Source organism: Sciurus carolinensis, chromosome 14 (genome assembly GCF_902686445.1).
Source record: "Sciurus carolinensis chromosome 14, mSciCar1.2, whole genome shotgun sequence".
Taxonomy (NCBI): domain Eukaryota; kingdom Metazoa; phylum Chordata; class Mammalia; order Rodentia; family Sciuridae; genus Sciurus; species Sciurus carolinensis.
The window spans coordinates 14,331,369-14,358,068 of record NC_062226.1 but is presented as its reverse complement, the minus strand read 5'-3'; the positions used below and the strand labels follow the sequence as shown (position 1 = coordinate 14,358,068).

The following is a 26,700-nucleotide window of genomic DNA, read 5'->3' as shown; positions in this document are numbered from 1 at the left end:
GGCTAAAAGAAGCGAGCACGAAGACAAGAGTGGCACATGAGCACGGCTCCAGAGGCATGGTCCCCATTCAAGGCACCAGCTGGTAGTCCACCAAGAGGGCACCTGAGAGCCCAGATTGCGAGTCCCCAGAGGAAGAGAAACAGAAGCGAGGCCTGAACAGTCCCACACTGAGAAGAAAGCAAGGCAGGGGGGATGAGGTGAGGGGAGAGAAGGGGCAGGAGGAGGCGGGCGCCTTCCAGGACGCAGCAGGAGGGCTATGAAGTGGGGCCTCAGAGTCCACGCGACATTATTTGGGTTGCGTGGCAACCACCTCCCTCCTTCTGGTTCCTCCCTCTCAATCAAGTCTGCACAAAGCGCTCGTGGGAGTGGTCCTGGGGTTCTCGGCAAGGAACTGAGCCCCCCAGTGGGTTGACACAGCCCAGAAGAAGGTACACTAGGGACAGGCCAACACTTTGTGGTCTGACCTAAAACCTAGGGAAAGGCAAAACCTAGAGCCAGACACGACCAGGGGGAATCAGCTACTCAGAAAACTATAGAGGGATACTGCAGAAATCCCGAGAAATGAGGTGCAGATAATGCTGCTTTAGACTCCGCGGACCTCTGAAACACTGAGAAGGTACACTTCATCGACAGGTGTGCCTACACCGCGTTCCTCCAGGCCCTGCCAGTACCCACGCAGCCTCAGAGGCACCGCTGCGCGAAGGCCCCACTGGCTTTCTTTGACATATTGGATGGAGCCACCTTGTAAAATTGCATCTTAAAAAAAGAGTTCATTGTTTAAAATGGCTTCAAATTTTTTTTTTTTTTTTTTTTTAACAATAACCTATGTGACCAAGTATCAGTGAAGTTTTTAGCAAGAAGATGCCAGTGTCTGGTTTGTGTGGTGGTACTGTGACCAACCCTCAGGGAAGAAGGGAGAGACAACTAGAAACTACACCACCAAAGGGCTGGAACCACAGACTGTGGCCAAAGCTGGCCCATCTCCATTCTGTCAACACGGTTTCACAGGCACATAGCTGTGCACTCACATCAGTGGCTGCTGTGTGCTGTGACAGCAGAGCTGAGCAACTGCCACAGGACCCTTGACCCCACAAAGCCTAGAACGTTTTCTATCTGCCCCTTAGCAGGAAGTTTGATGACCTCCCAGTCTATCTGGTCTGGCCTATATAACCCTTCAAATCTCTGAAGCAAACTGAATTACAAGTACAAAGGTCTACTTCTCACCCCAATGAGAGGGACTGCAAGTACAGAAAAAGCAAAGGGGAGATCAGGTAGGTTCCTGGGGAGGCTGACTGAACTCCGCCCACGGTCTGAGGCAGAACAAGAGTGTTCGGGGCTGAACGTCTGTGTCTCCAGAGGTCTCCTGCTGAGGCTCGGAAGTGATGGCATTAGGAGGTGTGGCCTTTGGGAGGTGATGACATCGAGAGGCTGGAACCCTCATGAATGAGAACAGTGCCCCACAACAGACCCCAGACAGCTCTCTCGCCCTGTTTCCTCCATGTGAGGACACAGTGGGAAGACAGCAGTCTGCAACCTGGGAGAGGACCCTCCATGCTGGCTGGAACCCCGTTCTCAGACTTCCAGCTTCCAGAACTGAGAGAAGTAAGCTTCTGCTGTGTGTCAGCCGCTCAGTCTGCGGTGTTCTGCTGCGGCAGCCTGGATGCACTAAGACAGACCACCTGACCCCACGGGCCGCGGGTCACACCAAAGAGAAACATGTGGATCCATATGACCAAACTCTACTACAGAGAACTACCAGAACAGGGGCTAGGTGCTCGTGGGCCTTCCTACAACGCAAAGCAGAAGAGTCTTCAGAGTGAGGAGTGACGGAAACCCCTGGGCCTAAGCACTCCCACTGCTGCAGTTCCAGGGCTCCCAGCCCCACCATGAGAGGATCAAGGAAGCGGGGAGTCGTGTGCCCTTTCCCAGTCACCCACACTTTCACCACCATGGTTTTCTCCGATGATAAATGACACTCGGTGACCAGCTCGGGCCCTGGAGGGATCCCCTTTCACCTAAGAAACAGTCAAATGTCACCACACTCCACTCGGTAGGGCTAGACAGCGGGTCAGTGTTTAAACACAGCTGAGTTTACGATGCCTAATAAAGTCAGCTTACCTTGAGAAAAACGGTCGGCCATGACTGAGGTCCGCAGAGACTCACTGTCTTGCTTCTGGTCTCGAGAGAGGAAGGACTTATCGGACATTTCATCATCAGACAGCGCACGAGAGGAGAAAGGCTCAGGAGACTCGGGCAGAATCCGTTGGTAGTCTATGTTGTCTTCCTCAGTCCTTAACCGTTGGGATTGAAAGACAAATCATTCTCCACACCAAGATCCCAAGCCAGGGCCGGGACGTAAGCACCCTCGAGGTTACTTTCCCTTCCTAACGGCCCCATGTGCTGACTTCCGTCAGCCTTTCATTTCCTTACCGCGTTAAGGAATGACATTCTAAAAACAAGAAGGGCTCGGTGTGCTTGAGTTTGAAACCAAGGAAGAAGGGGAGTGAGGGACTGTGCCTGTCCCACAGCCTGGCGTACAGCAGAATAACTCCAAGAGAGGAACGGGGTCCACAGCAGCTGCTTACCAAGTGCCCACTCGGAAGAGGCATCCCGGGTCTGACCTGGGCCTCCTGGCCCCTATGAGGAAGGGAGTGTGGTCCTCCATAGAGCCGGAAAGCCCGTGGCTCAGCGTAAACCAGCCCACCATGTCCATTTGTAAGTGGCACCTCCCAGACCTGAACCAGGCCTGTCTGGCTCCAAGACTCCCAGAGAAGGTGGGATTCTGGACCAAACCATGAAATGGCCTTTTGGATTAAAAAATCTCTAAATCCTTGAGGTCCCCAAGCAGGTCCCGGCCATCATGTGGTTATTAACCTGTACTTGCCAAGGACCACCTGAGCCACAAGGAAAAGCGACCGGAATGCTGTGAAAAGCTCCCGTGAATCTCCATTATAGAGAAGCTCCTTGATTTACGCTCCTTACTCTCCCACTTTCCCATTACTTCTTGTCGGTGGCCACAGTCTCATTATTCACGAGCTCAGACAAGAGCAGAGGACTCCGAAGCTGCAACGCATTCATTAGCAGGTAAACACCAGATGCAGCTCTGCCCGGACAGCCTGACGGATGCACAGGCTCGCCGCGGCCTGCAGGAGTGCAGAGTGGGCCAAGGGCAGCCGCTTAATTAGCTTAGGAGTGACCCGTGTGAGGGCTGAGCCTGCAGCTGACAAAGAGGACAGAAGGAAAAGAGGAATCTGCCTGAAATGGCGAGGGGCGAGCACTGGCTGAGGAGGGCTAAAAGTCTCTCCAAACTCATCAGCCTCCCAAAATGACGAGTCTGGCCATGTCTAGGCCCAGCCTGCCCTGCTCACAGAGTCCCTGCCTCCCACAGAAGAGAGATGGGACTCTCATCACAGCATGAGGACCGACAGGTCCAGCCTGCCTCTGGCCTTGACCCAGGATCCCTGCTCAGAGGGGCCATGCTGCCCTCATCCAACAGCCCTGGGCCCTTCACTCATCCTCAGACCTCAGCAGACCAGAGGCGCCCATGCCCTCCCCACGGCCTGACAGCGGGGTGTGGTCTGCCATCCTAAGGAAGGGAGAGTGAGGGGAACTGGGGGGTCCCTGGCGCTACTGCAGGAGAAGAAGTGTGTCTTCTAAACTCATGGAAGACTTGAGTAAAATGTCTTCCAGTGAGTTACAAACCTCTTGCTTGCTGTAATGATGCTGGCAGCCTTCGTAATAACAATAAAATCTAAATTTCAGCATTCCAGACTGCTCTCTATTTCTTTATTTTAGCCCCGGGAGTCCAAAGGGCCACATCCTTTAAAGAGAAGGAAGGAACCCTACAGTGTCAATAACATTCAGAACCTTTAACAAGTTACAGGAGGATGAGACTGTGGCATTTGCTGATGGCCATAAAGGCAAGCTAAGAAGGACTACAATTCACATGTTGTCACTGCCCCCAAAAGACTGTAAGCCAGGTACAGTGGTGCACACCTGTAATCCCAGTGGCTCGGGAGGCTGAGGCAGAAGGATCGTAAGTTCAAAGACAGCCTCATCAAGGGTGAGGCACTAAGCAACTCAGAGAGACCTGTCTCTAAAGAAAATATAAAACAGGGCTGGGGATGTGGCTCAGTGGTTAAGTACCTCTGAGTTCAATCCCTGGTACCCGCCCTCACCCCCACCCCCAAAAAAGCAATGTAGAATAACAATAAGAGCACAGGTGTTGATGGTGACAGACCCAAGTTCAAATCCTAAGTCTGCCTCTCAATGGCAAACATGCAACTCTCACGCACAGCTTCCTCACCCTAAAATGGGAATAAAAATGCTCGCTTTGTAGGGTCAAAAGTAATAAGTGTGAAACACCCAAGGCGGCAGCTGACACACACCAACGCCCAGAAAGGCTAGCCAGCTCCTGTCCTGTTCCAAGGACTCTGGGAGTGGAAAGGTAAGGCGGAGTATTACGACACCACGCCGCAAGTGCTATAATGTAATTATGTGCCAAGTACGACAGCAAGAATAACTAGCCCAGATGTGGTGGAGAAGGGTACGGGAGGGCCCCTTCATCTCCATTCCACCCACTCTGAAACTCGAGGAGGGAGGCAGGGTGCACAGCGCACGCACAGCCATGGTCAGGGGACAAAGGAAGAGCAAGATAAGATGGGTGTGGGGCCCACGACAGGAAGAGGAAGGTGTGGAGGGGTACAGGGGGAGGACCAGTTGGCCTGGGGAGGGCTCAGATGCCAGGCTAAGGAGTCTGGAAATTTTATCCTGCAGGGCCCAAGAGCCAACAGAAGCAACATGTCTCCTGGTTCAAATCCCTGACAGAAACACCAGTAGGGGCTGGAATAAGTGAAAGGAGGCTGCAGGACACCCCCGTGGCCTCTGATTCGCACAGCTGTGGTTAGTCCTAGAGGTGATGGGAGGGAGCTGGAACATTACAAAAAGCTGGAGTCAAACCCAAACCAGGAGGTCCCAGAAAGCCTTCACAACTAACGCTACACTCACCTCTCCATCGGCTCAATCTGGGGACTCGTCTCCACTCCAGATGATTTTCCTGAAAGCAGAAATATCATCAAGAAAGAAGGAAAGCATTTTTTTTTTAAAAGTGCTTCCTAATACGGTCTTGCTCACATATGTGCAGGGGCACTGTTCCACTGGTTTAAACACCCTTTACAACAAGCCCAGATGTTAAAAGTGGGATTAGCAAGAGCACAGTTCAGACGAGAGACTCCTGCTTTATCGCTGGTCTGGCTCTAGTTCCAGACGACAGCACTGAATCCAAAAGGCAATCACAACAGCATCACTGGGTGTAATTCTTTTTCCTTCTCTAAAATTCTGATGCTAACAGAATATACGCTCGTTATAGGAAATGTGTAACAGAATCAAGAAAGTGCTTGGTCCTCCTAGTACCTGCAGACCCACGACTGTGTTGCTTTTGCTTCTTTCTTCAAGGCCTTTGCGCGCAGAGAAGATGTTGTAGTGACTTAATTTTTTCACTTTCTACTTTATTATAAGCATTTTTCCAATGAAGTTTGCTTTAGAAACCTCAGTTCTAATGGCCACGCTAATACTCCATTGTAGGTCCACATGTCACAGTCTGGCATTTTTGCCAGTTCCCTATTCTACATTTAGGTCATCTCCAGATTTTCATTTTAATAAATAAATGAAATAAACATCTTTGTGCAGCAGCTTTATCTGCATTTGAATTATTTCCTTAGGAAAGACTCTCAGAACTAGGATTACTGGGGAAAGAAGTACTCGAGTGCAGCTGAAAACACCACTGTCTACAGCAGGCGAGATGACCAAAAGGGACGACAAAAGAAAACAAAATAAAGCTCAGGATGTTGTTGGGCAAAAGATGTGCTGCTCTGTTCCTGCATGTCATCATTGCTGTTTGAAAGGAAGCATGAGCCAGATTTCAAAGAGGCTAACAACTTTATTTTTAAAATACTTCAGAACTCTGGAAATTGCAGACCGGGATGAGCTCTTTGAAGAAACTGACGCGTGGCTAAAGAAAAAAACAAACCCTTCTACAGCGGCACTTGAAAAATGAGACTATAATTAAACTGCACCCACACATACAATTTTCAAAACTACTCCTAAAAGGAAAAGTTCTCAAACGCCGCAGCGGAGGGAGATCACTGGAGCTTGCCTGTTTGCTTCACGGCTCACGGTTCCCACCTACAACTCGCAGGCACCAGCATGGCCAACCCGACTCTCTCTCCACCCTTGCAGGCCAGCTGCCTGGGCACCAAGAGCCAGTGCCACATAAGGGCTTGAGAGTCACCTTCCACTGCAGGGCACTTGGGGCACTGCACCTCCAGAAAGGAATCCGACGGGCCCAAGTGTGTGACTGGGCCTCCCAACAGCCCCACAAGTGCACTGTTAGCAACTCCACTGGAGAGACAAGAGCCCAGCGCAGGAGGCCGACGTCGGCTCTCTCACGCACCCGTTCTCACTCTCGCATTACTGAGTTTTCCAGTTCATCTGCGAAGGAGGTGGGGACAGCCTCATAGCTAGTGCCATTGCAAAGTGCCCAGACAAAGTGTGTAAAGATACTTTGATTTCTTGCAAGGCAGGGAGAGGCTGGCAGACCTCCAGCACAGTGGACAACCCTGAGGCCTCCGCCTGCCTGTCATCTAGTGCCTTCTCAAGGGGGAGGGCCACAACTGATGTGGTCAGACTTCAGGACCTTGACCCTAAGTTCCAGATCGGAAGACCATCCCTAATGGGGAGGGACAACTGTATGCTACGGAACATCTCAAGCAGCATTTTCCTTTCTTTTCTTTTCTTTTTTTTTTTTTTTTTTTAGCAGTTTCAAACAACACAAATTTATTATTTTGCCATTCAGAAGTCTGTAAAGAGTTTCAATGGGTTGAAACCAAAGAATTAGTGGAGTCACACTCCCTCAATAATTTAAGAATTTGTTCCTTAGGTCTGTGGTATGTATAGCTCAGTGATAGAGCACTCACCTAATGTATGGGAGACCCTGGATTCCATCCCCAGAACCACAAAATAGGTAAATAATTAAAAAAAAAAAATCTGTTCCCTGTCTTTTGAAGTTGGAGAGCTGCATTCATTGCCTTCCTTGGCTCGTGTTCTCTTCTCTCTTCAAAGCAACATCCTAGCATCTAACAAATTTTGGTCTCCACCATCTAAGTCACATCTGTCCCTATGATTTCCTGCTTGCCTGTTATAAATAAATAAATAAATAAATATTTTAAAATATCTTTATTTTGACAAGCAGCATTTTTCATCCCATGCTTGCACTAGGGCTGCTTTCAACATTCAGCTGATGATAGACGTTGACCCGATCGACACTGAGAATGGGCCATCTGTCCCAGCCCAGCCTTCCCTAGAGCTTAAGAGTTACAGGCAATCAGCAAGGAGACCCTTCTCCACATGCAGGAGTGTTCTTCAGCACACCCCTCCCTCAGGAACCTCACAGAGTGGGTACCCTTGGTTTGAGGCAGGCTTTAAGCACCCTGAGTCTCCTGACCATAAACCCATCAAAGACCTCTCCTCCATTCCTAACAAAACCTATGGCCACGGAAGGAAGTGCCCCAATGGCCACCAGCAGCATGAGTTCCCTCTTTTTCAAATAAAGACTCTGGGGAACTTATAACTCAAGAACAACAGTATCCCACATGTTCCCCTATCACAACAGGGTTCTTTTAAAACTCAATGACAAATGGTTATTGTGGGATTCATAGGGAGATCATAACAACTGATGCATTGAATTTCTTGGTGGAAACTGCCTTCACACAGGTGACAGGGAACCATCTGTTAGGCTATTCCAAATGCTTAGGATGCATGTCATGAAAACACTGCTGCCATCTCTCAGGCAAATCCTGTTGCTACACCTAAAGCTGTGTAGTCCGTGGCAGCGGGGGGACTTTGTCTTTACAAATAAAAAACATCTAGTTGTCCCCTTCATTTCCAAACAAGCAAGGGGAAAGTTATGCAGGACAGACTGATGAGTTAACCCCCTCCAGTCTCCTCTGCACACTAATTCATCCTGTACACAGCTGCCATTGAAGAAGCCCCCATTGGTCACACAGGGTGTAGTTCACACACCACAGGCGTCTCCACAAATATTTCTCCCTTTCCTTCTCACTAGGAACTGCACACAGGTGCCCAGATAGATGCAGGATACAGAGATGACAAGCAGCCATCCTGCTCCTGAGGAGTTCACATCTGAGTGGGAACGATGGACCCAGAAGACAACTACATGACAATGTTGTGATAAAGGGCAGCATGTGACCGTGGGGGCCAGACAGGAGGCAAGCACAACCAGCAGGCTGCTGAGGACATTTAGGGGAGGGACAGTGGAGTATATCTTTGAGGCAGGAAGAACTACTTTATAAAGAAGAAAAAGTTAAGGGGCTCTGGGGAGGGCAGATTGCAGGGGTAATTAGAAGCCAAACCATCCATTTGATCTGACAGCCCGGGTCACTGCAGTCCTCCTGTTTCCAAGCAGGACACCAAATATGTTGACCTCATTTAATCCTTAGAAACAACTTTGTTAAGTCAGGTGGTACTATCCCCACAGAGGAAATCTGACCCTTAAGGGGTAAGTGACACATACAGCTGCGGTTTGAACTCAAACCTCTGAGACCAAAGGTCCCGTTATTTCCACCCTTGTGAGGGCCTCCGTCCCAGGCCAGACATGAAGGTGTCATATGTGAGCTGCCAACAACCCAGAAGTGGAGAAAACCAACAGTCTGTTTCCTTGGGGTGAACAAAGAAAGCCTTCTGGAGGATGGGTATCACTTCCATAAGTGGAGAAGGAGGGGAGCCTTGGTGGAAAGGGCCTGGGGTGAGCCGTGACAGTGGGCAGATGCAAGGCCTGGCCCACGGAAGATCCGACCAGGGAGGCCCCCACACAGGCAGCTTGATGGGACTGGGAGAGGGCAGCCTCGCGGTGGTTAGGAGGATGGGCTGTGGAAGTAAACTGCCGGGACTCAGATCCAAATGTGAATTACCTCTCTGGTCCTCATATTAAATGAGGATAACATATAATGCTTCCTCATAGGTTAGCATACAGCAAACAATCAACAAAGGTAAACCTTCCTCATTTTCTCATCTTTATCATCTTTCTCCTCCTCCCCCTCCCCCTTCTCCTCCCCCTCGTCTTTTTCTTCACCTTCATCGTCCTCAATAGAGGGCAGAAGCCTAGAAAAGGCAGACGATGCAGGGCCTCAAGAAGAAAGGGCTGGGGTTCATCTCTTACAGCAAAGGAGTGCTGAGACAAGGGATCCCCACAGCTGTCTTCTGTTCACCTGGTCAGACCCTGACACCCACGATGAGCTCACTAAGGGACCACCTCACAGTCTTCTTTGTACCTTACTCAAAAACATTTGAAGACAAAACATTGCCTTCCTCATCTATGCAGCTGGTCTGGGGAGGCACCAAGAACAAGGATGGGTGGGAAACCAGTTGTAACAATTGTTACTGATCTACTTTGTGTCCCAGGCCTCTTGAGGCATCTAAAAGTTACAGACCTTTACCCCAGAAAAAGGGTACATATCCACAAAATCTTGCAGAGTTCCAGACTCCTAGAGGAATCCTACTTTAATGGAGCTAAAGAGGAATTCCAGATCTATCCCTTATGAGCATAAGAAAAGACACTATCATCCTATCTCTTAGATTCTACCAACTAAACATTATGAAAAAAATACCAAGGATGTGCACAAAGATTTCAATTCAGTGTTCTTTACAAGAGCCCCAAACCAGACATAACCTGTATGTCCATCTAATGGGGAAGGACTAAATAAATTATGGTACTTTTACACACAAAAACGCTGTGCCCACTAAGCTGCAAAGTGTACATTAAAATTTACAATTACTAAACAAAGTGAGAAGGTGCAAATAGTTGCATTTCCATAAAAAATACACATATGTTAAAAAGATGGAAATGCATAAGCTCCAGGGTGTTCATGCATTATTGTGTAAATGATGCAATTATGAGTGTTTATCTGTTACTCCACAATAAACATGTAACGTTTTGTATTGATTTTTAAAAGTTGATGTTTAAATTTTTAAGAAGCCATGCCATGCAACTACCTCAATATAAAACTACTTCATAATTCAGGAACCAGAACGCTTACATGGCATCTAAGAAAACCCACCTCCATGCTACTTTTTACTCTTTACCAAAAGGAGATGTAGTGAGGTTTCTGGAATTTTTAGGTCTTCTGTACAAAGTTTTATGTTCATGCTGTCTACTAAGCCTGAAATGCTCCTGCCTCCAGAACCCACAGCAAACAAGAAGTGGGATTTCCTTGGGCTGGTCAAAGCCAATAACTGAAATATAAACCAGGAGCAGCTGGGTGGTGGGGCGGGGGCGCCCCGCTGGTGCCAGGGGTGCTCTCCCTCTCAGCCTTGCACTGCCAGCACCTGAGGATTGCAGGAAGAAAAGAGACAGGGACACACCTTGCGTCTGCGAGACACAGCTTTAGTCGCCCAGTTATATCCCCTCTAATAAAATGAAAACCAGCTTATCTGAAAGCAGTCAAAAGAAGGTGCATTCTTATAAAGCTAGGAAAAGCAAAGTGCTCTTATACCCTGTGCTCGAAGGTACTGGGGAACGAGTACTAGAAAAATCAGCCTTGACGGCTCCAGGAAACGCCCTGACTGCCCAGATGGCAAACCACCCCTCCGGTTATCTAAGAATGAAACAGCAAATGCAGACCCTCGTGGACCACGTGTTTTCTATGTAAGAAGACAGAAGAACGGAGTCCAATCCTGGTTCCCCCAGGCCAGCTGTGCCTCGGAGTGCCACACTCCCCTCTGCTATGGCTAAATTCCCCTATGAAACAGGCTGCGTACCAGAAGCCCTCCGTCCAGCAGAGCTGCCCACGGAGCACTGGGCCATGGCTCTGCCTCTGTGATTTAATTCAACCCTTAAAACACACTGTGAATTGGGTATTAGAATGCCAAGTTCACAGGTGAAAAACTTCATTTTCTCATGAAGGGCTGAAGGTCCACAGCCCACAGGTGGGGAGCCAGAGCTCTCAGCCACCCCAGGGACTGTGTTCTTCACTGTGAGACCCACATGCTTGATGTGCAAGAAAGTTCCTGAAGCTCGGTTCAGCTTCAGTAAAACTGGATTCATTCCTCACCTCCAAGGTCACTGGGAAGTGTCAATCAAATAACATGTACCATACGAAGAGGAATGCACGCGATCTCGAGGAAAGAGGATTTTGTCCAGAGATCTGACTTGAAATGCCAGCTCTGCCGTTCACTCCATAAATGCTCACAGGTGAGGGACAAGACATGGCTCCCAGGCCCACAGCAGATACTCGAGGTGGTGGCAAGTAGGAGAGAGGAAACAGAGCAGGGCAGGGGAAAGAAATGCTGGCAGCCAGGCAGGGTGCTGGCTGATTTACAGAGTCGTCAAAGAGGCCCTCCCTGGAAAGGGAACAACTGAGAAAAGGCATGAAGAGCTGAGGGGCATCAGGGAGAAGAGAAACCGAGTTGGCCTGGGAAAGCAACTCCTGGGCAGATGGGGCAACTGCAAGGCCAGAGCAGGTGGGCAAGCTGGCTGGGCTGGGAGGAGAAAGGGACAAAGCTGGGCAGACATGGCACCCAGCTTGGAGGCCCACATCTGCACTTTCCTGCTGACTGAAAGGAGCCTCTCATTTGTGAGCAGAGAAGGGACATGATCTGCCTGATATTTTTTAAAGGTCACTCTGACCACTGTGTGGAACATGAACTGTGCTGGGCAGGGTGGAGGCACAGAAGTGGGGTGGGGGCAACAACCCGCAGGGACGCAAGTGCAAACTGCAGCAAGATGAAGACTGGCCAAACACAGAGCAGCAGAAGGTCAGAGGAGCTGGAACTCCAAAGGGTCCTCTTAGAGGCCAAGTGAGCAAGGCCTTTCTCCAAGGAGGGAGCTATCGAGCTTGCTGTAGTCTGAGAGAAGACACTGATCACTGAACTTGGCACAGCAGAAGTTGTCAGGGACTTGGGCAAGCCCTTTCTGTGGAGAGGCTAGAATAGTTGAAAGCCCAAGCCCAATGGGATTAAGAGAAAAGGGGGGATGAGAGAGTAATACTAAGAGGTGTAAGGAAGAGGGACAAGGATAATGACTTCGAGGGCTGCGGCTCAGTGGAAGAGCACCCACTTAGCATGCCTGAGGCCCTGGGCTCCATCCCCAGTACCACACACACACAAAAGACTTCATAAAGGAAACGTGGAAGGATAAAAGTTTTGACTTTGCAATCATGTTAACATGGTTCATTTGTGAACAATAAAATTAAGTTAACAAGGATACAGGGTAAAAAACAAAAACCCTAAAATTAAATACAAGTAGAAACAAATATAATTGTATTTCAAATGAGTAACATAAGAATGCTGTGGAAAAAAATGAAACCAAGTAACTTTAATTCAATACCTGATTATAAGTCCTTAGCCTAAAAACAAAAAGAATTACAAGTGAATTCTTCTAGTAGATTTTTGTTGTATGGTTGAAACAATTCTGGAACCATCTGCATATATCACAGAAATGAGCAGATCAGCAGAGACTGATGCTACTGGAGCAGGGTTCTTACTGCTGGGGAGGAGAAACACAAATATGGAGGCGGGAAAGACAAGAATGAACTCGGGTTTGCAAAGACTGGGACGGCATGTGAAACAATGACTTCTAACATAAATTATACACACACACACACACACACACACACACACAGTTCTGCCTGCTTGTGGGTCTAGAAACACACTCCAGTGGCCAGGAACACACTCTTCACTGAGTCTTGGTTTTTAAGTAGCATTCTCCACTGCAAGGAACCAAGCCTACTTGGAGAAATGACTGACGTGGGAACAGGCAGTGTAAGAAAAGGCTAAACATCTTCGTTGTGGCTGAAAGGAAGAAAGTGACCCTGAAGAGGGAGACGTATCCATCTTTGGAACACTCAACTTACAAATCTGGATCAATTTGAGCATCAATGTGAATGACAAGAATGGGAAACAGTTCACTGAATAAAATAATCTATAAGTCTATATTGATAATTAACAAATAACAAATACAGAAATAAGTGGAAACTAATGTAGAATGCATCCTTTCACTGGCTGTCACCTGATATAAAGGAAGAGGAATGCTGATGTTAGAGAAAAACAAGACCATGTTGCTGCCATCTTGACTGGAGCAAGACTCAATGGATGGTCTAAATTCCCAGGCAAAAGTTTGAAGATGAAACTATTTACAGTCACAAAGTATCACCACCAATTAGCTGCTACACAGGGAAATATAATTTACAGTGAAGAAACCAGACAGACACCACCTTGGCCCATGGAAGATGTCAACGAAATGGGACAAACTGATCCTGTGCCTCCTTCTCATGATATCATGAGAACAAAATGCCACCTATGTAGCATTCTTGCCAAAGCTGCATAACTAATCCAGTCCAACCATGAATCAAGTCATGAGGAAACAGTAGGCAATCCCAAAGTTAGGGACCAGTTTAAACCCATCAAGTGTGTCAGGAACAATTCCAGATGAAGAGAGACCGCAGAGACATGTCGACTAAAGGTACCATGGGGGTGGGGTGGGGTTCAGAGGTAGAGCGCTTCCCTAGCATGTGCAAGGCCCTAGGTTAGATCCCTAGAACTACGAAACAAAGGAAAAGTAACGTGGGGACTAGAACCTGGATCAGGTCACGAATAAAAATTTTCATAATAAACAACAATGAAACATAAAAATCTGAACCTCTACTACATATCATATGCTGGTATATCAGATAATGCTACTTCTGACTCTGATAACTGTACCATGGGTATGGAGGAGAAGCTCCTTGACCTGAATAACTACACACTAAAGTAGACAGGAAGGGATATGAGGCAGTCAACACACCCCCAGGGTTCAGAAAGATGATTACCCACATGCGTGCATGTGTGTGTGGGGGGGCGGGGAAGAGAGAGAGAATGGTAAAACAAATGCACAAAATGCCAACAACTCAACTGATGAAGCCAGGTGAGGCTACGTGAAGTTCTTTGTTATGGTCTCAGAAAAAAAAATGTTTTATTGCAATAATAACGTTATTAAAATACCTAGCAAATAGCAAAGGACAGGTAAAGGTTTCCTTTCACCCTTCCTCTGGCCACTTGGACCCTTGGATATATTTCTTAACTGATAAAGGTTTTGTTTGCTTGGATGGGTTTTTGCTTGTTTGTTTGTTTTTTGGTTCCCAACATTTAAAAATCATGAGTTTTCAGCAAAAAAAGAAAGACACATAATGAAGGACAGGGAAGGGAAGACCAATTCTCATCTTCTCTAGAAAATCCATAAGAACAGGCAACCATGTGGCCAGGGTTGAGAACAGCACCTGCTGGCTGGCTTCACCAATGTACCTCCGCAGCATGGCACTGGGGGCACAGAAACTGGACCCCTGGCTTCGAACAGTGAAGATCACAGCCACAAGGAAATGGCCACTGAAGGAAGAAGTGGCCAGTGTGGTTTTGCTGCCACCTGGTCAAGCTCTGTGGGAGGTAACTTAGAGTAAGGAGTCAATTCCTTCCATGCCCACCGAAGAAGTCCCAGATCAATTACTGTGTCGCAGGATTCGCGTCACTCACCCCACTTACCGTTGAGAAACAGCATTTCCAATTTCTCCAGCAGTTCAGCACATTGATTCAACTGCTCCTGGAAGCCCTCGGCCACACAGTGATCCACGTCGCTGGCCTGCAGCAACTCCTCAAATGCCTTAATCATGGTGTTCACGTGTTGACGGTACATGACACAGATGCCGTGGCTGTCCTTAATCTGCTGCCGCTGAAGGGACAGCTCCCTGGCTTGGGACTGAACTAATGAATCGTATCTGATAAAAAGGGGAAAGAAAATGCTTTTGCCATTTCAGAATTGAATTTTTGTGACCTTAGCACTAATTGGAAAAATGACAGAGCAAAATTTTTAAAAGCCTGCAGCTGTACAAGTATATCTACTTTTAGGAAAAAAATGAAACCATACAAGGTCACTCCTTTGAGTTCAAACAGCCAATAAATGCTAGAACTGAGATCCTTCTGCAATATTTTTAACCTTTTAAAGCCCCCAATTAAAGTAGAAATTGGCAAAGACTCTGAAGAACAATTAGTTTCCATACACTCTTCAAAAACACTATTCAGGAATTGCAGAAACAAGTGCCCCAAGGGTCAGCGGAACCACCAAAAATCTTCAAGAAGTACAAAAAAGAAAGTGTACAGCAGGGGAAAAAGTCAGGATCCTCCTGCCAACAAAAAGCCAGGGAATAATCATGCTCAGAACCACCATTCACTGAGTGTCTAGGGTCTGTCAGTCACTATGAGGTATTATATGTGTTTCCTGATCCTCTCCATCTTCCAACAAATGTATGAATGTCGCCTTTTATAGAAAAGGCAACTGATTAAAAAGTTAGAAATGTGGTGAACTTGCAGGATTCCAACCACCTCTAACTGCAAAGCTCTCACATGCAACATTGCCTCCCTTCTGGCCACCAGGTGCCGTCTTTCCCAAGTGGGCCCACCGTATCAGCAGGCACTGACAAAAACACAGGTGACAGCAAAGTGGCCCATATACACTGTGGCCACAGCAGCCTGGCTCCAGAGAAGCCTGGTCAACACTTCTATTCATATGCACCCCCTTCCCTCATGCAAGCACCTTCAAGGCCACGAATGGACATACAGACCATGTGACACACTAGTATTGAAGATGGGGACCAGGAGGAAAATGGGCACCAGAGTGGGACTGTGTGGGCCTGAACCCTGGCGACAATTCTGAGCAGTTGTGAACACTCACAGGCAAATCATGGCAACCTACGCGGGACTGCTTCTTACCTATCAAAACAAGTTTAGAACAACTCTCACCCAGGGAACTTTTGAGAATTAAATAAGAGAAGTTCCTAACCAGAGGCCTGACATAACAGCCAGTCAAAAAAATACAAGCCTCCTTCAATCTCACTGCTTAGAAAGTCTTGAAAAACTCACTCTGGCTCCTGACAATTCAGAACAATGTGTTCATCTCAAATTAGTGACGAATGAAGGTCAACTTTACAAATGATCCCATTTTTGCCATATCTCATGAAGCAAAACTCTATCTATTTATACTCATAAAGCATTATCTTCATGACCTAAGAATTCTTCTCTTTCAACACAAGCTTATTTCTCTCAGATGACCTTAAAGGGTAAAGATATGGAAAACATTTATATTCCTCCCACCCTGCCTAGGACATCAGTTTTAGTTCCACATCATGGCAAAAGCCAATAACAGAGTCCAAGAATAAACACTGCAGTTCAGCCATCGTGCTATAATTCACCGAGTGATTGGTATGAAACCTCCCCAGCCCCGACCTGAGGAGGGCTAAATTTGCCCTGCCAACTTCAGAGGATGCACGACTCATAAATAATGTTGGCATGCGTGGGCACCATGCTTTGTGGCCTCACATCTCACTTCTCCCCAGAGTCTGGCTGCTTCAGCCCCACTGTGAAGCATTCCATGCCACAGCCACCACCTGTCACACAGCACTGTCTCCGTAGCTCATGGGCTTCTGCCTAGTGGCAATATGCGTGGACTGCAGGCTTAAATGGGGAGAAGATGGAGGTGGAGTGTACCTTGAGGGTGAGAGATCTCTGAACTTATTCTGCAGGTTATGGATTTCACTGAACAGTTCCAAGTTCAAATTCTGCTCCTTCTGCAACTCATCCCCCTGGTCCAGTAGCTGCCGCTTGAGGCTCTCTAGCATCCTGCCATCAATCATCTCTGGGGCCAGAGGACAGAGGATTTTCATGTGCTTCACATATCGTACTTGGTGCAAACTGGAAAAGGTCATTTCTTCTTCATCAGCACTGCCCTTGGGCTTGTTCAAGCCATCTGGGGCCCCTTCTGTCCCACACAAAACTGTAATAATGGCCTCGCTGCACTGGGAGTGCTTTTGAAGCTGAAATATGAAATTCCGGTAGCCCTCCAGCTCAGCTTCCAAGTCACGGATTTTCTGTTTTAAGTTTTCCATATTATTTGAGGAACTGATGTTCTCAGACTGGTCAGTCTCAGTCACATTAACTTTAACAGAAAGTTGACTCTTAGAACGCAAGTAAGTAGCTACTGATGCTGGGCCCAGAAAATCTTCAGGATTCTCCTTGCATGTTGGTAACATGGCAAGGTCATCAGGCAGACAAATTTCAGGATCTGAAAATCAAATATGTTAGTCAACATCTCCTTCTGTTACAATCTACCGCGGTCCACCTCCACATGTTATTGTTGTAGCAGAACTAAGACCAAGCAACAGCCTCCTGACAAGCTACCTGTCCCTGGTACTTCATTCTGTTTGGGTTTTGGATCTTAAATATTCTCCCAAAGGCCCATAAGCTAAAGTCTTGGTTGCACATCTGTGGCTCTATTGGAAGGAGGTCAAACCTTTAGGAGATGGAGCCTAATGGAAGGAAGTCCCGTCATTGGGGACTGCCTTTGAAGGAGATTCTGGGACACAGGCTCCTTCCCACCCTGTGATTCCTGGATGCCATGAGGTGAGCAGCTTGGCTCCACCTCTGCTCCCTGCCATGATAATCTGCCTCACCAAAGGCCCAAAGCAACAAGGCCAAGCAACCACACACTGAAACCTCTGAAACCTGAAGCTAAAATAAACTTTTCCTTCTTCTAAGTTGATCTCAGGTATTTAGTCACAGCAATAGAAAACTAACATACCCTGTCACCTCTCAATCCAACCTCTTTCTTAAAAGAAATGTTCAAAGAATGAATTCACCCATAATAAACCAGCTATATACCTAAAACTCCTCAGTATCCCCCTCCCTACCTGAGACCTTCCATGATCTGCTTCCAGGCAACCTTTCCAGGAACATCCCCCCAGAGCAGCTAGGAGATTTTCTACAAACCGACCATGATCCCAGTGCACAGTGTGGGGACACACGCCTCCAGCACTTTCACAGGCGCTGTGCCCTCTGCCTGGAGTAGCCTACCCTCAGCCCTCCACCCCACTCCTACTCGGTGAACCCTACTTGTCCTTCAGTGCCAGCTCTCCTTTTCTTCCCCTGCAAGTCCCACTTCCCAACTATGCAAAAGCTACTCCCCTCTGGGCTTCCATGGCATCTTACACTCATTACCAAGACGAGAGCACTGCAAGCCGGGGCCAATGCAGGCCTTACAGTCAGCTTATGTATTCATTTACACAGCAACTAGTGACCTGATGCCTCTCTTGCTCACCCGTCTGCAAGCTCCTTTACAGAGGGGCTGGGTCCTTCCATCCTCACATTCTCAGTGCCAAATATAGGACTCAGCACAGGCCAGAGGTCACTAACAATCTGAGAAATACTGAGGGACTCAGCATTTAAAGAGTAGTACTTTACACATCCATAACAGGAGAGTGCTCCTTTCTCCCTTCCACATCAGTGAATTTCCAGGAGAAACCCTGATGTCCCCTTCAGTGAGCTGTTTCACTGACTCACCCCTGGTCGAGTCTCGACCTAATAGCTAGTTCAATACCCAGAGGTGCAGCCCAACTGGTTTGAGAGGTGGACTGTAGAACAGCGAGAATGAAGAACTCTGGAGCCAAAGAGCAGTAGAATCACACACAGACTTGCCACCTGCTGGCTGCACAGCCTTAAACAGGAAATTATAATCCCAGAGTCTCAGTTTACCCTACAATGGAAAATGAGGAGAGATGCCTACTATGGCTGTGTGAGGTTTAAGCTCAGGCCTCATTCACAGCCTCTGTCCTTAATCACTGCACCATGCTGCCTGCCACTCAGGAAAGATCAAGAAATTAAGTACTTGAGTCAGCTGGAGATAATAGGGAAAACCCATCTTTGAAACCCAACAGATCTGTTTCCCAGTATTGGTTCTGCCACTGCTAGAAAAGTTGCATGACTTCAGTTGTAGGCAAATTAACCTCTCTGAGCCTCAGGAACTTCATCTATAAAATGCAAAGAACTTCACTCACTGTGAAGAGTTGTGTCTGTCTGCTTTTTAGGATTCTATGGAAATGTCTGTAAAAAGGCTGGCATGGTGTCTGGGACCGAGCCATGGAGACCAGCCAATATGAACATCCCCAGAATCATTCAAAGATGGAAGGACACGCCCATGGAGGGAGGCATGCGAGCCAAGGCTGGCCCAGGGAAGTGCTGCAGCAGGCAACGCAGGAGGCCTCTGGGAAAATCATAGTGCAGCCTTGTGAGACTTCATGTTCCAACCACTGGTTCAAAATCTGCCCCTTGTAAGTTCAGGTCCACTCGTGTCTCTGCTCACAGTGCAAATACTGTAAAGTAAACTTCATTTTGGACAATAGTTACCATGTGACCTAAAGGAAATCATATAGCCATTTTTGCTGTATAAAAGTTATTAGGATCACAAGTGCATGAGGTCCTGGAGGGTGGAGCCCATGTCATTCATCTGTTTCTCCACTGTCTGGCACAGGGGAGATGGAGAAAGTGTTCAGTAAATACTTCCGGTTGAAGAGTTTAAGAGCACGCATGTGAGCACGAGGGACAAACCTCTCAACCAGGCTGTTCCAGTGCATCACCCCACAAGATAAGGATGTATACCTGTGCTACAACACCTCATAATAATGGAATTTTGTTCATGACAAGAAGCAATGTTTGCTCACAGAACTAACCTTTAGTTCCAATGACTTTCAATAAGCAATCATGAGACAAAGACAAATTCAAGTCCCATAGGAATGTCCCTTTATGATATCCTGTGGTCAGCTCTGATGCCTGTCTATATCCCAAGAATGTCTGGGGGGTGACCTCTCTACTCAGACTGAGACCTCCACTTTAAACTTTGTTCCTAACAATGAAACAAACATAATTTTCAGACACTTTACACTCAATACTTTTGACTTCAAAAAGACCCCCCAAAAGTCCATAATCTGTAGTGATTTGTGATTTAGCAGAGGCAAGGATTTGATTTCCTGGCCCCAAAGACAGTATATAGGCAAGTCTCACAACTGGCACCAGCATGACAACAAGGCTTTGCTGTTCTCTGCTTAGCAACCCTCAATAAAGGGCCAAAGGAGCTACTTCCATTGCTCAGTTAAATATCACCTCACAAAAGGCACGGGGCACGGGGAGCTCACAGGCTGTGGCATACATGTGAACCTGGAAGGTCTCAGGACCCACAGCTATATGCCAGGACCTGGCCTAGGCACCCAGCACCTCACCTAGGCTGTCTATTTACCACAACCCTGTGAAGCATCACTAATATCCCCATTTTACAGAAGAGGAAGTTCAGTCTGAGAGCTTGAGAATTTGCCCAAGGTTCATGATGAGTAAGTGGAAGCCTGTCAAAGCCTGACCACCTGCCCATGACATTCCAAATGCGGCCTCCTACACAGAGCTCCCACAGTAGGGGTCTCCTGCACTGGGTGCACAAGCAAAGAGACAGCTCTGCACCCCCAGTGGAAGGCCAATCACGCCTGTACAAGCCGTCATTCATACCCCAAGTGTTTGCAACAGGGTTCCTGACGAAGACACAGCAGGCAAAGTGTCCCACACAGCACCCAGTCCTGAGGGCAGTCGACGAGCAAGTCAATTCAACACCAGCTGGTGGGGGAGATATGGGGCTAAAGGCAGCGTTCCCATGAAAACAGAAGTGCAGCAGGGGATCTATAGGATGGAGCTTCCGCTCGGAAGCGGTTACAGAGGCAGTTCAGCCAGAGACAACAGCAGTGTGAAGTCCTAGATGCACATTCAGAAAAGTACAGGAAGACTGTATTAAAAGGAAGAGGAAAGTGTCAAGAAGTTTCCATTAGTCACTAACCATGAACAAGAATGCCAAAGATGTCCCCAGAAACATTTATATGTGTAATAAAATTACTGCAGTTCTAGAACTTTCCACTGAACTAACTAGCAGTAATACTGCCCAGTAGAGTAGTTTTCTCCTCAAAGTCCAGGACACCCAGGAGCGTGTGACCATTCATTCACAGCACTGACTTCTGTCCAACAGACCAGGGCCACAGCACAGTCTTTCTCCAGAGACTGGTGTTCTCATGGCCATCCTATGACAGATTTATTATTCCTCATGGTCATTACTTCTCCAAAAAGGAGAGCCAGAATAATACTATTTGTTTTTTAACAAAGGGAGAAAAAGATCTAAGTTAAAAAGAAAAAAAGTAAGGCTTCGCTTATTCTGGTTGAATGGGAATGTGGATATTTGCTATATGATCCTTTGTATTTACTGGTATACTTGTAATACTTTGTGATTTTTTATAAAAGGCATACAACTTGTCAATGGCATACATCTCTACAAGTTCCCCACTGACCAACTCTGTGCACACCTCAAAACAGCCAGCACCACACTGAAACGCTAATAGGCTGCTGTGTCGACCAAATCCGGTGTGTGAGGCACCTTGAGAACAAGCCGTGGGTCTGCTCATCAACCACCAGAAACCACCCACTGCCTGGCACAGGGCCTGTCATATGGACCATCAGCTCTTCCACCCCCTTGGCAGCTAGGTGACCTGGGTCAGCTTCCCCTGTGTTAGACGGAGTGATGCTGATGCACTGGGAGGCCTGTAGTGGGCCTAGCCTGGCACCCCATCCTTCTTGCACCCAGGGCTGAGTTCTGACCGGTCCTGTAGCTTGCTTGTTGGCTGGTGTCCACCTCCTTGTCTTTCTGGGCAGAGGGCGTGGCTGCAGTTCCCAGCTGCTCTTCTGGGCTCTGCTGGTAGGCTGCTCCCAGAAGGGGCTGAGCTGCAGGCACTGGCAAAGAGAAGGAAAAATGAAACCACAGACTTGAAGCTTGGCCAAGCAACTGAGAAGAACACAAAGATACAACAGGGAAAATAAAAACACTGGGGAGGCAAAATGCAATTTAAAAGATAAAATTAATCTATCGAGCTGCCATAACAGGACATAAAAAGCATAAATATACTGCAGCTTGTCTGAAATGGTTTAAGTCCAGGCTCTCAAAAAACTATGAGTGAGAAAATGAATTCCATCAACTTATGCCCACTTTTCCCAAACAGAGAGGCCCCAGGATCTTCTGGGAAAGGACTGGAGCAGCACCTGGTTGAGATCCCCTAATATCTCAGCAAGAAAGGAAAAGATCCTTCCTCTCCAAAGCCCCACAGCCCTGCACAGGATTATCTGCAGCTGCCCCCACCCCAACTAGACGGACCTCCCAGAGGGCAGAGGCTGCATCTGAGTCACGGCTCCTACCAGTGTGAGGGGACACAGCAGGTGCTCGAGGACTATTCACTGCGTGCATGAACAGACACCTATATGGTGAAAGAACGGACTGACAGAAGGTGGGGAAGGAAGGCGGGGAGAACGATTCTGCCCAAGCCAACCTACCTTGAAACCTCAACTCTGGTAGACCCAAGAGAGAACCTAACATAAGCCACCTCCGGCTACAGATTATAAAATTCACAGAAGTGTCAGATACTAGGCTTCAAGAAACAGGGAAGAATACAGACTTTGAACTCAGGCAGGCTGCTTGGCATCCAGTTCTGAAAGCTAGTAACTGTGACTGTACACAAGGCCCTTCTCTCTGAAACTGCTGCGTCCACTGAAGATAAAGACAAGTACGGTACCTGCCTCCAAGGACTGTTGGGAGGATTCTGTTGGCTTGTGTGTTTATTATGCATGGTAGGGCTCAACAAGTAGCAGGTGCTTATTTTATTAGCACCACAGGAAATCCAAGCCTCCAGCATCATCTCCAACTCATCTCTGAAAATCCCCTCATCAGACACATCTTCCCCAGTACTCACACCCTTCTTGGCAAAGACAATCAATCTTTTCTCTGAACATTCATCTCACCCCTCATAAGTGGCCTGGGCTGTCCCTGAGGACACTGCTTCTCCTACAGGTTCCCCAGTAGTGATTTATTCTCACATCTAGAATTAATGTGGATCTAGAAGTGCATAAGTACCTTCACTCTTTACTGTCACTTCCAGATCATTCTCTCTCTTTGCCCAAAACTCAAACTCTGAAGCTCATGTTGCCAGACTATGCTGCTAACCCTACCTTATTGCAGTCACCAACAATCATCCCCTAATTCACTAGATCCCTGGAGATTCACTGATAATTTGGCTGTGTCCCCTCACACTGGTAGGAGTCGTGACTCAGATGCAGCCTCTGCCCTCTGGGAGGTCCGTCTAGTTGGGGTGGGGGCAGCTGCAGATAATCCTGTGCAGGGCTGTGGGGCTTTGGAGAGGAAGGATCTTTTCCTTTCTTGATGAGATATTAGGAGACATATCTCCCTATGTCTCTTGACAGTGCAATCCCTCCGAGGTTTCTATTCTTGCTGTCTCCAACACTTCTCCTCTGTTATACGTGGTAATTCAGGCCAACTGAGCTCCACACATTCCATGGAAACAGCTCTTTAAAGCCCATGGTGTCAAATCCCAAGGCCCACCCTCCATCCTTGTCTGAGGCATCTTACCACCAACATCTGACACAGCTAACTTTTCTCTATCCAGTTTCTGAGGTGTCAATCGCTCTTGGTTCCCTCTCACTGGGTACTTATGTGGACCATGATGTGCTACCTGACTATTCTGCAAGAGGGCTCCCCGCATTCTTCGGATACTCAAAGGGCACCCGAGGTGCTTCCTGCAAGTCTCTGAATGCTAACCATTAGGCACAATTTTAAGCCAGGGAGTCTTTTTTTTTTTTTTTTTCATGGCACCCATGAGGCCAGAGGCAGCAGATTCAAAGTGGGTGAGGAGGTAGGTCTCTTCTCGAGGACACAAGGTCAGTAGGGTTCAAAATCTGCTCCAAGATGGCCCAGACATTCCAGAGAACCCTTCAAAGAAGACACACTCCTACTTCTGATGCCATATGCCTGTGGCTTCCACAGACAGTCAGGCCAACAGGCACAGATTCAAGACATAACACAACTGGGCACCTGTATACAACTCCAATTGAAGGTAGCAGAAACCCTCAAGGCCTGAGAGTACCACAAATCCTGTTTACCCAGATTCCAAAATAAAAAGAAAGCAATAGATTCACTTTCCGTATTGTTTTCCTCCACTTTACATTTGTCAAGAGTTAAGATCAGTCACTGCAATTCATGAAATTCATACTCGAACCTTCTGCAATCCTAAACAATAAGGTGGTCCCCTCACGCAGCTCTCCCAGGCTGTCTAGTTCTTGGAGAAGGCACTTTTTTCTTGCTGAAGGTGCTTACCGTTCAGCAGCGTTGGGTCGGGCGCTGGCCGCCCTTCCATTATTGCCTCAGCCAGAATCAACTTTTGGTGCAGTTGCTTATTGCGAGTTTTAAACTCCTTCAGCTCCCTCTGCAGCTCTAGGACCTGGCCCTGTAGCTGAGACGTCACCCCCTGGGTGGTGGGGAGATGATACATACTTCCTAATGACCGGGATGTCTTCATGAGGATGGGCAAGCGGGACTTCTTAGCATCCTGAAAACACACACACAACAATGAGCACACGTCAAACACACTTCCTTTGGTTACCTGGTTGACATCCTCGTGCTGACCCAGACTTCTGGCTCCTGTCATAGTATCTATGTTCCAGCCCCTCCGTGGCTGTCAGGGCCACGCTTCCCCGATGTCCAGGCAGCCCTGGCCCACTGTCTCTAGGGATGATCCAGATGCTTCACATGTGGCAGTTCTTTTTCCAACACAATCTTCTGTAAAACATTTTTTTAACTCTATTTCCTCTCTCGTCCACTCCTAGTGTAGCCAATCTGCCTTCCCCCACTGCTGGGCCACCAGAATCACCCCTTACATCAGTGGCTACTGGGTCTCCAGCCCAGCGGATTTCACAAACCAGAGTTCCCAAACTACCCATCCTGGGCATCTTCATTTGCGATGGCTCATAGGCACTCCGAGGTCACCTGAAAATTCAACTCTCCGCTTCCACCACACTGTCGCACAAGTCTACGCCATTGTCCTACTATGTATCTTGGTAAATCACATGACCGTCCACTTACTTCACAATCCAGAAACCTGGCGTCATTTTGAAGCACCCTTTATTCCCCTCATATACTTCTGTCACACAGGGTTCAGAAAATCCTAGCAACTCCTTTTCTCTCAATTCTTTCAACTCTTCTCAGCCTCCACTTCCACCAACCCCCACCACTAGCTCTCCCTCGGCCCACAGCATGGGTCTCCTGACTGGTCTCAGGCATTCACCTTTGCTCTCTCTATCCTCTCTTCACATTGCAGCAAAAGGTGTCCGCTAGTCTTCTCTTCTGCTTCAAACTATTTTAACTGCTTCTTGGTTCTCTTACAACAAAGGTCCAAGTCCATACCATAGTCTGCATCATTGCCCCTCTCCCACTTTCCCCCACTTTCCAGCCATACTGACCTCTGTCAGTTGTTCAAAATGCACGTTCCCTCGCACCGCAGGGCCTTGGCCTATAATGCCTCCTTTGTCTAGAACGCCCATGCTTGCTCATCCACTTCCCCACTTCCCCTAAAGCATTCATCAGCACTCAGTTCAACGTGCCTTCCTCAGGAGAACAGACCTCGATTTCCAAGACCAAACACTCACTGTCCCCTACAATTCTCCTCAGAGGACAAGAGGAGTCTCATCACGATTGCATAGTACAATATGTGTGATATGCATGATAGTATGACACTATCTTCTGCACCAGCCTATGAGCTCCAGGCTGCACATACCTTGGTCACACTCTATCCACAGCTTCCAGCACAAGAACTAGTACACGGTAAGCTGTCAACACTATGCGCACTACACCTACAAACGGTATCCACACAGGCCCTTTCAAGTGGGGAATTTTAAACATTCCCAGAGCCAAGAGGGACTTGAATCTAAATATATGGAGATCGATCACAACTTGGTAATAAAAAACAAATGCTCCAATTAAAAGATGGGCAAAAGACTCAACAGACATTTCTCCAAAAATGTCATATGGCTAACAAGCTCATGAAAAGATTCTCAACATCCTAAGTCACCAGAGAAACAAATGATATCACAATAAAATACTATCACTTTATATCCATTAGGATGGCTATAAACGATATTGTTAAAACGATAACAAGTGTTGGTGAGAACCTGGAAAAACTGGAGCCCTCACACGCCGCCGGGAGGAATATAAAATGGGTGTGGCTGCTCAGAAAACGGCCAGCAGTTCCTCAAGAATTTTAACAAGGAGAAGCCATGTGACCATCAGTTCTACCACCAGACAGACACCCAGGAGAAATGAAAACGTACGTACACAAGAATCCGTACATGATGAGCAACGTCATTCCTAAGATCCAGAAAGCAGAAACAGCTCAAATTACATTAACCGATAAACAGATTAATAAAATGTGGCATATCCATACATCAGAATACAACCCGGCAATAAAAATAAATGAAGTGCTGATCCACACTACAGCATGAATGACCCCGAAAACATTATGCTAAGTGGAAGAAGTCAGTTGTCAAGACCATATAATGTATGATTCTATCCATATGAAATGTTCAGATCAGTCAGTGGTTGCTTAGGACTGGGGGTGGGTGGGATTGGGCATGGTTTCTTTTTAGGTTGACAAAAATCTAGCATTGATTGGTAATGGTTGTACAACTCTGAATATACTTACAAATCATTGATACTCTCATTTAATTAATACACTGCCCTTGTAAAAAACCCACTGAAATATATACTTTAAATGGATGATATGTAAATTGTATGATATGTGAATTATATCTTAATAAAGTTGTTAAATGTTTTTAAATAGTGCAAAAGAAGGTATGTAAGATCAAAACAGGAACTACCTGGCACCTGAGCTATGAAGAGATCACCAACGC

General features: G+C 47.3%; 1 protein-coding gene across 3 annotated transcripts in view; it reads right to left on the bottom strand.

Annotated features, from left to right (window-relative positions):
- Positions 1-26,700, bottom strand: part of Cdk5rap2 (CDK5 regulatory subunit associated protein 2) — a 190,739-nt gene that overhangs the window by 34,082 nt on the left and 129,957 nt on the right. For all 3 annotated transcript variants that reach the window (XM_047524618.1, XM_047524616.1, XM_047524617.1), the window contains 6 exons: positions 24,113-24,344; positions 21,553-21,684; positions 16,585-17,158; positions 14,587-14,819; positions 5,008-5,056; positions 2,119-2,291 (listed from right to left, as the gene is read on the bottom strand). In XM_047524618.1, the coding sequence (XP_047380574.1) occupies positions 2,119-2,291; positions 5,008-5,056; positions 14,587-14,819; positions 16,585-17,158; positions 21,553-21,684; positions 24,113-24,344 (1,393 nt within the window). The remainder of the gene's footprint in view (positions 1-2,118; positions 2,292-5,007; positions 5,057-14,586; positions 14,820-16,584; positions 17,159-21,552; positions 21,685-24,112; positions 24,345-26,700) is intronic.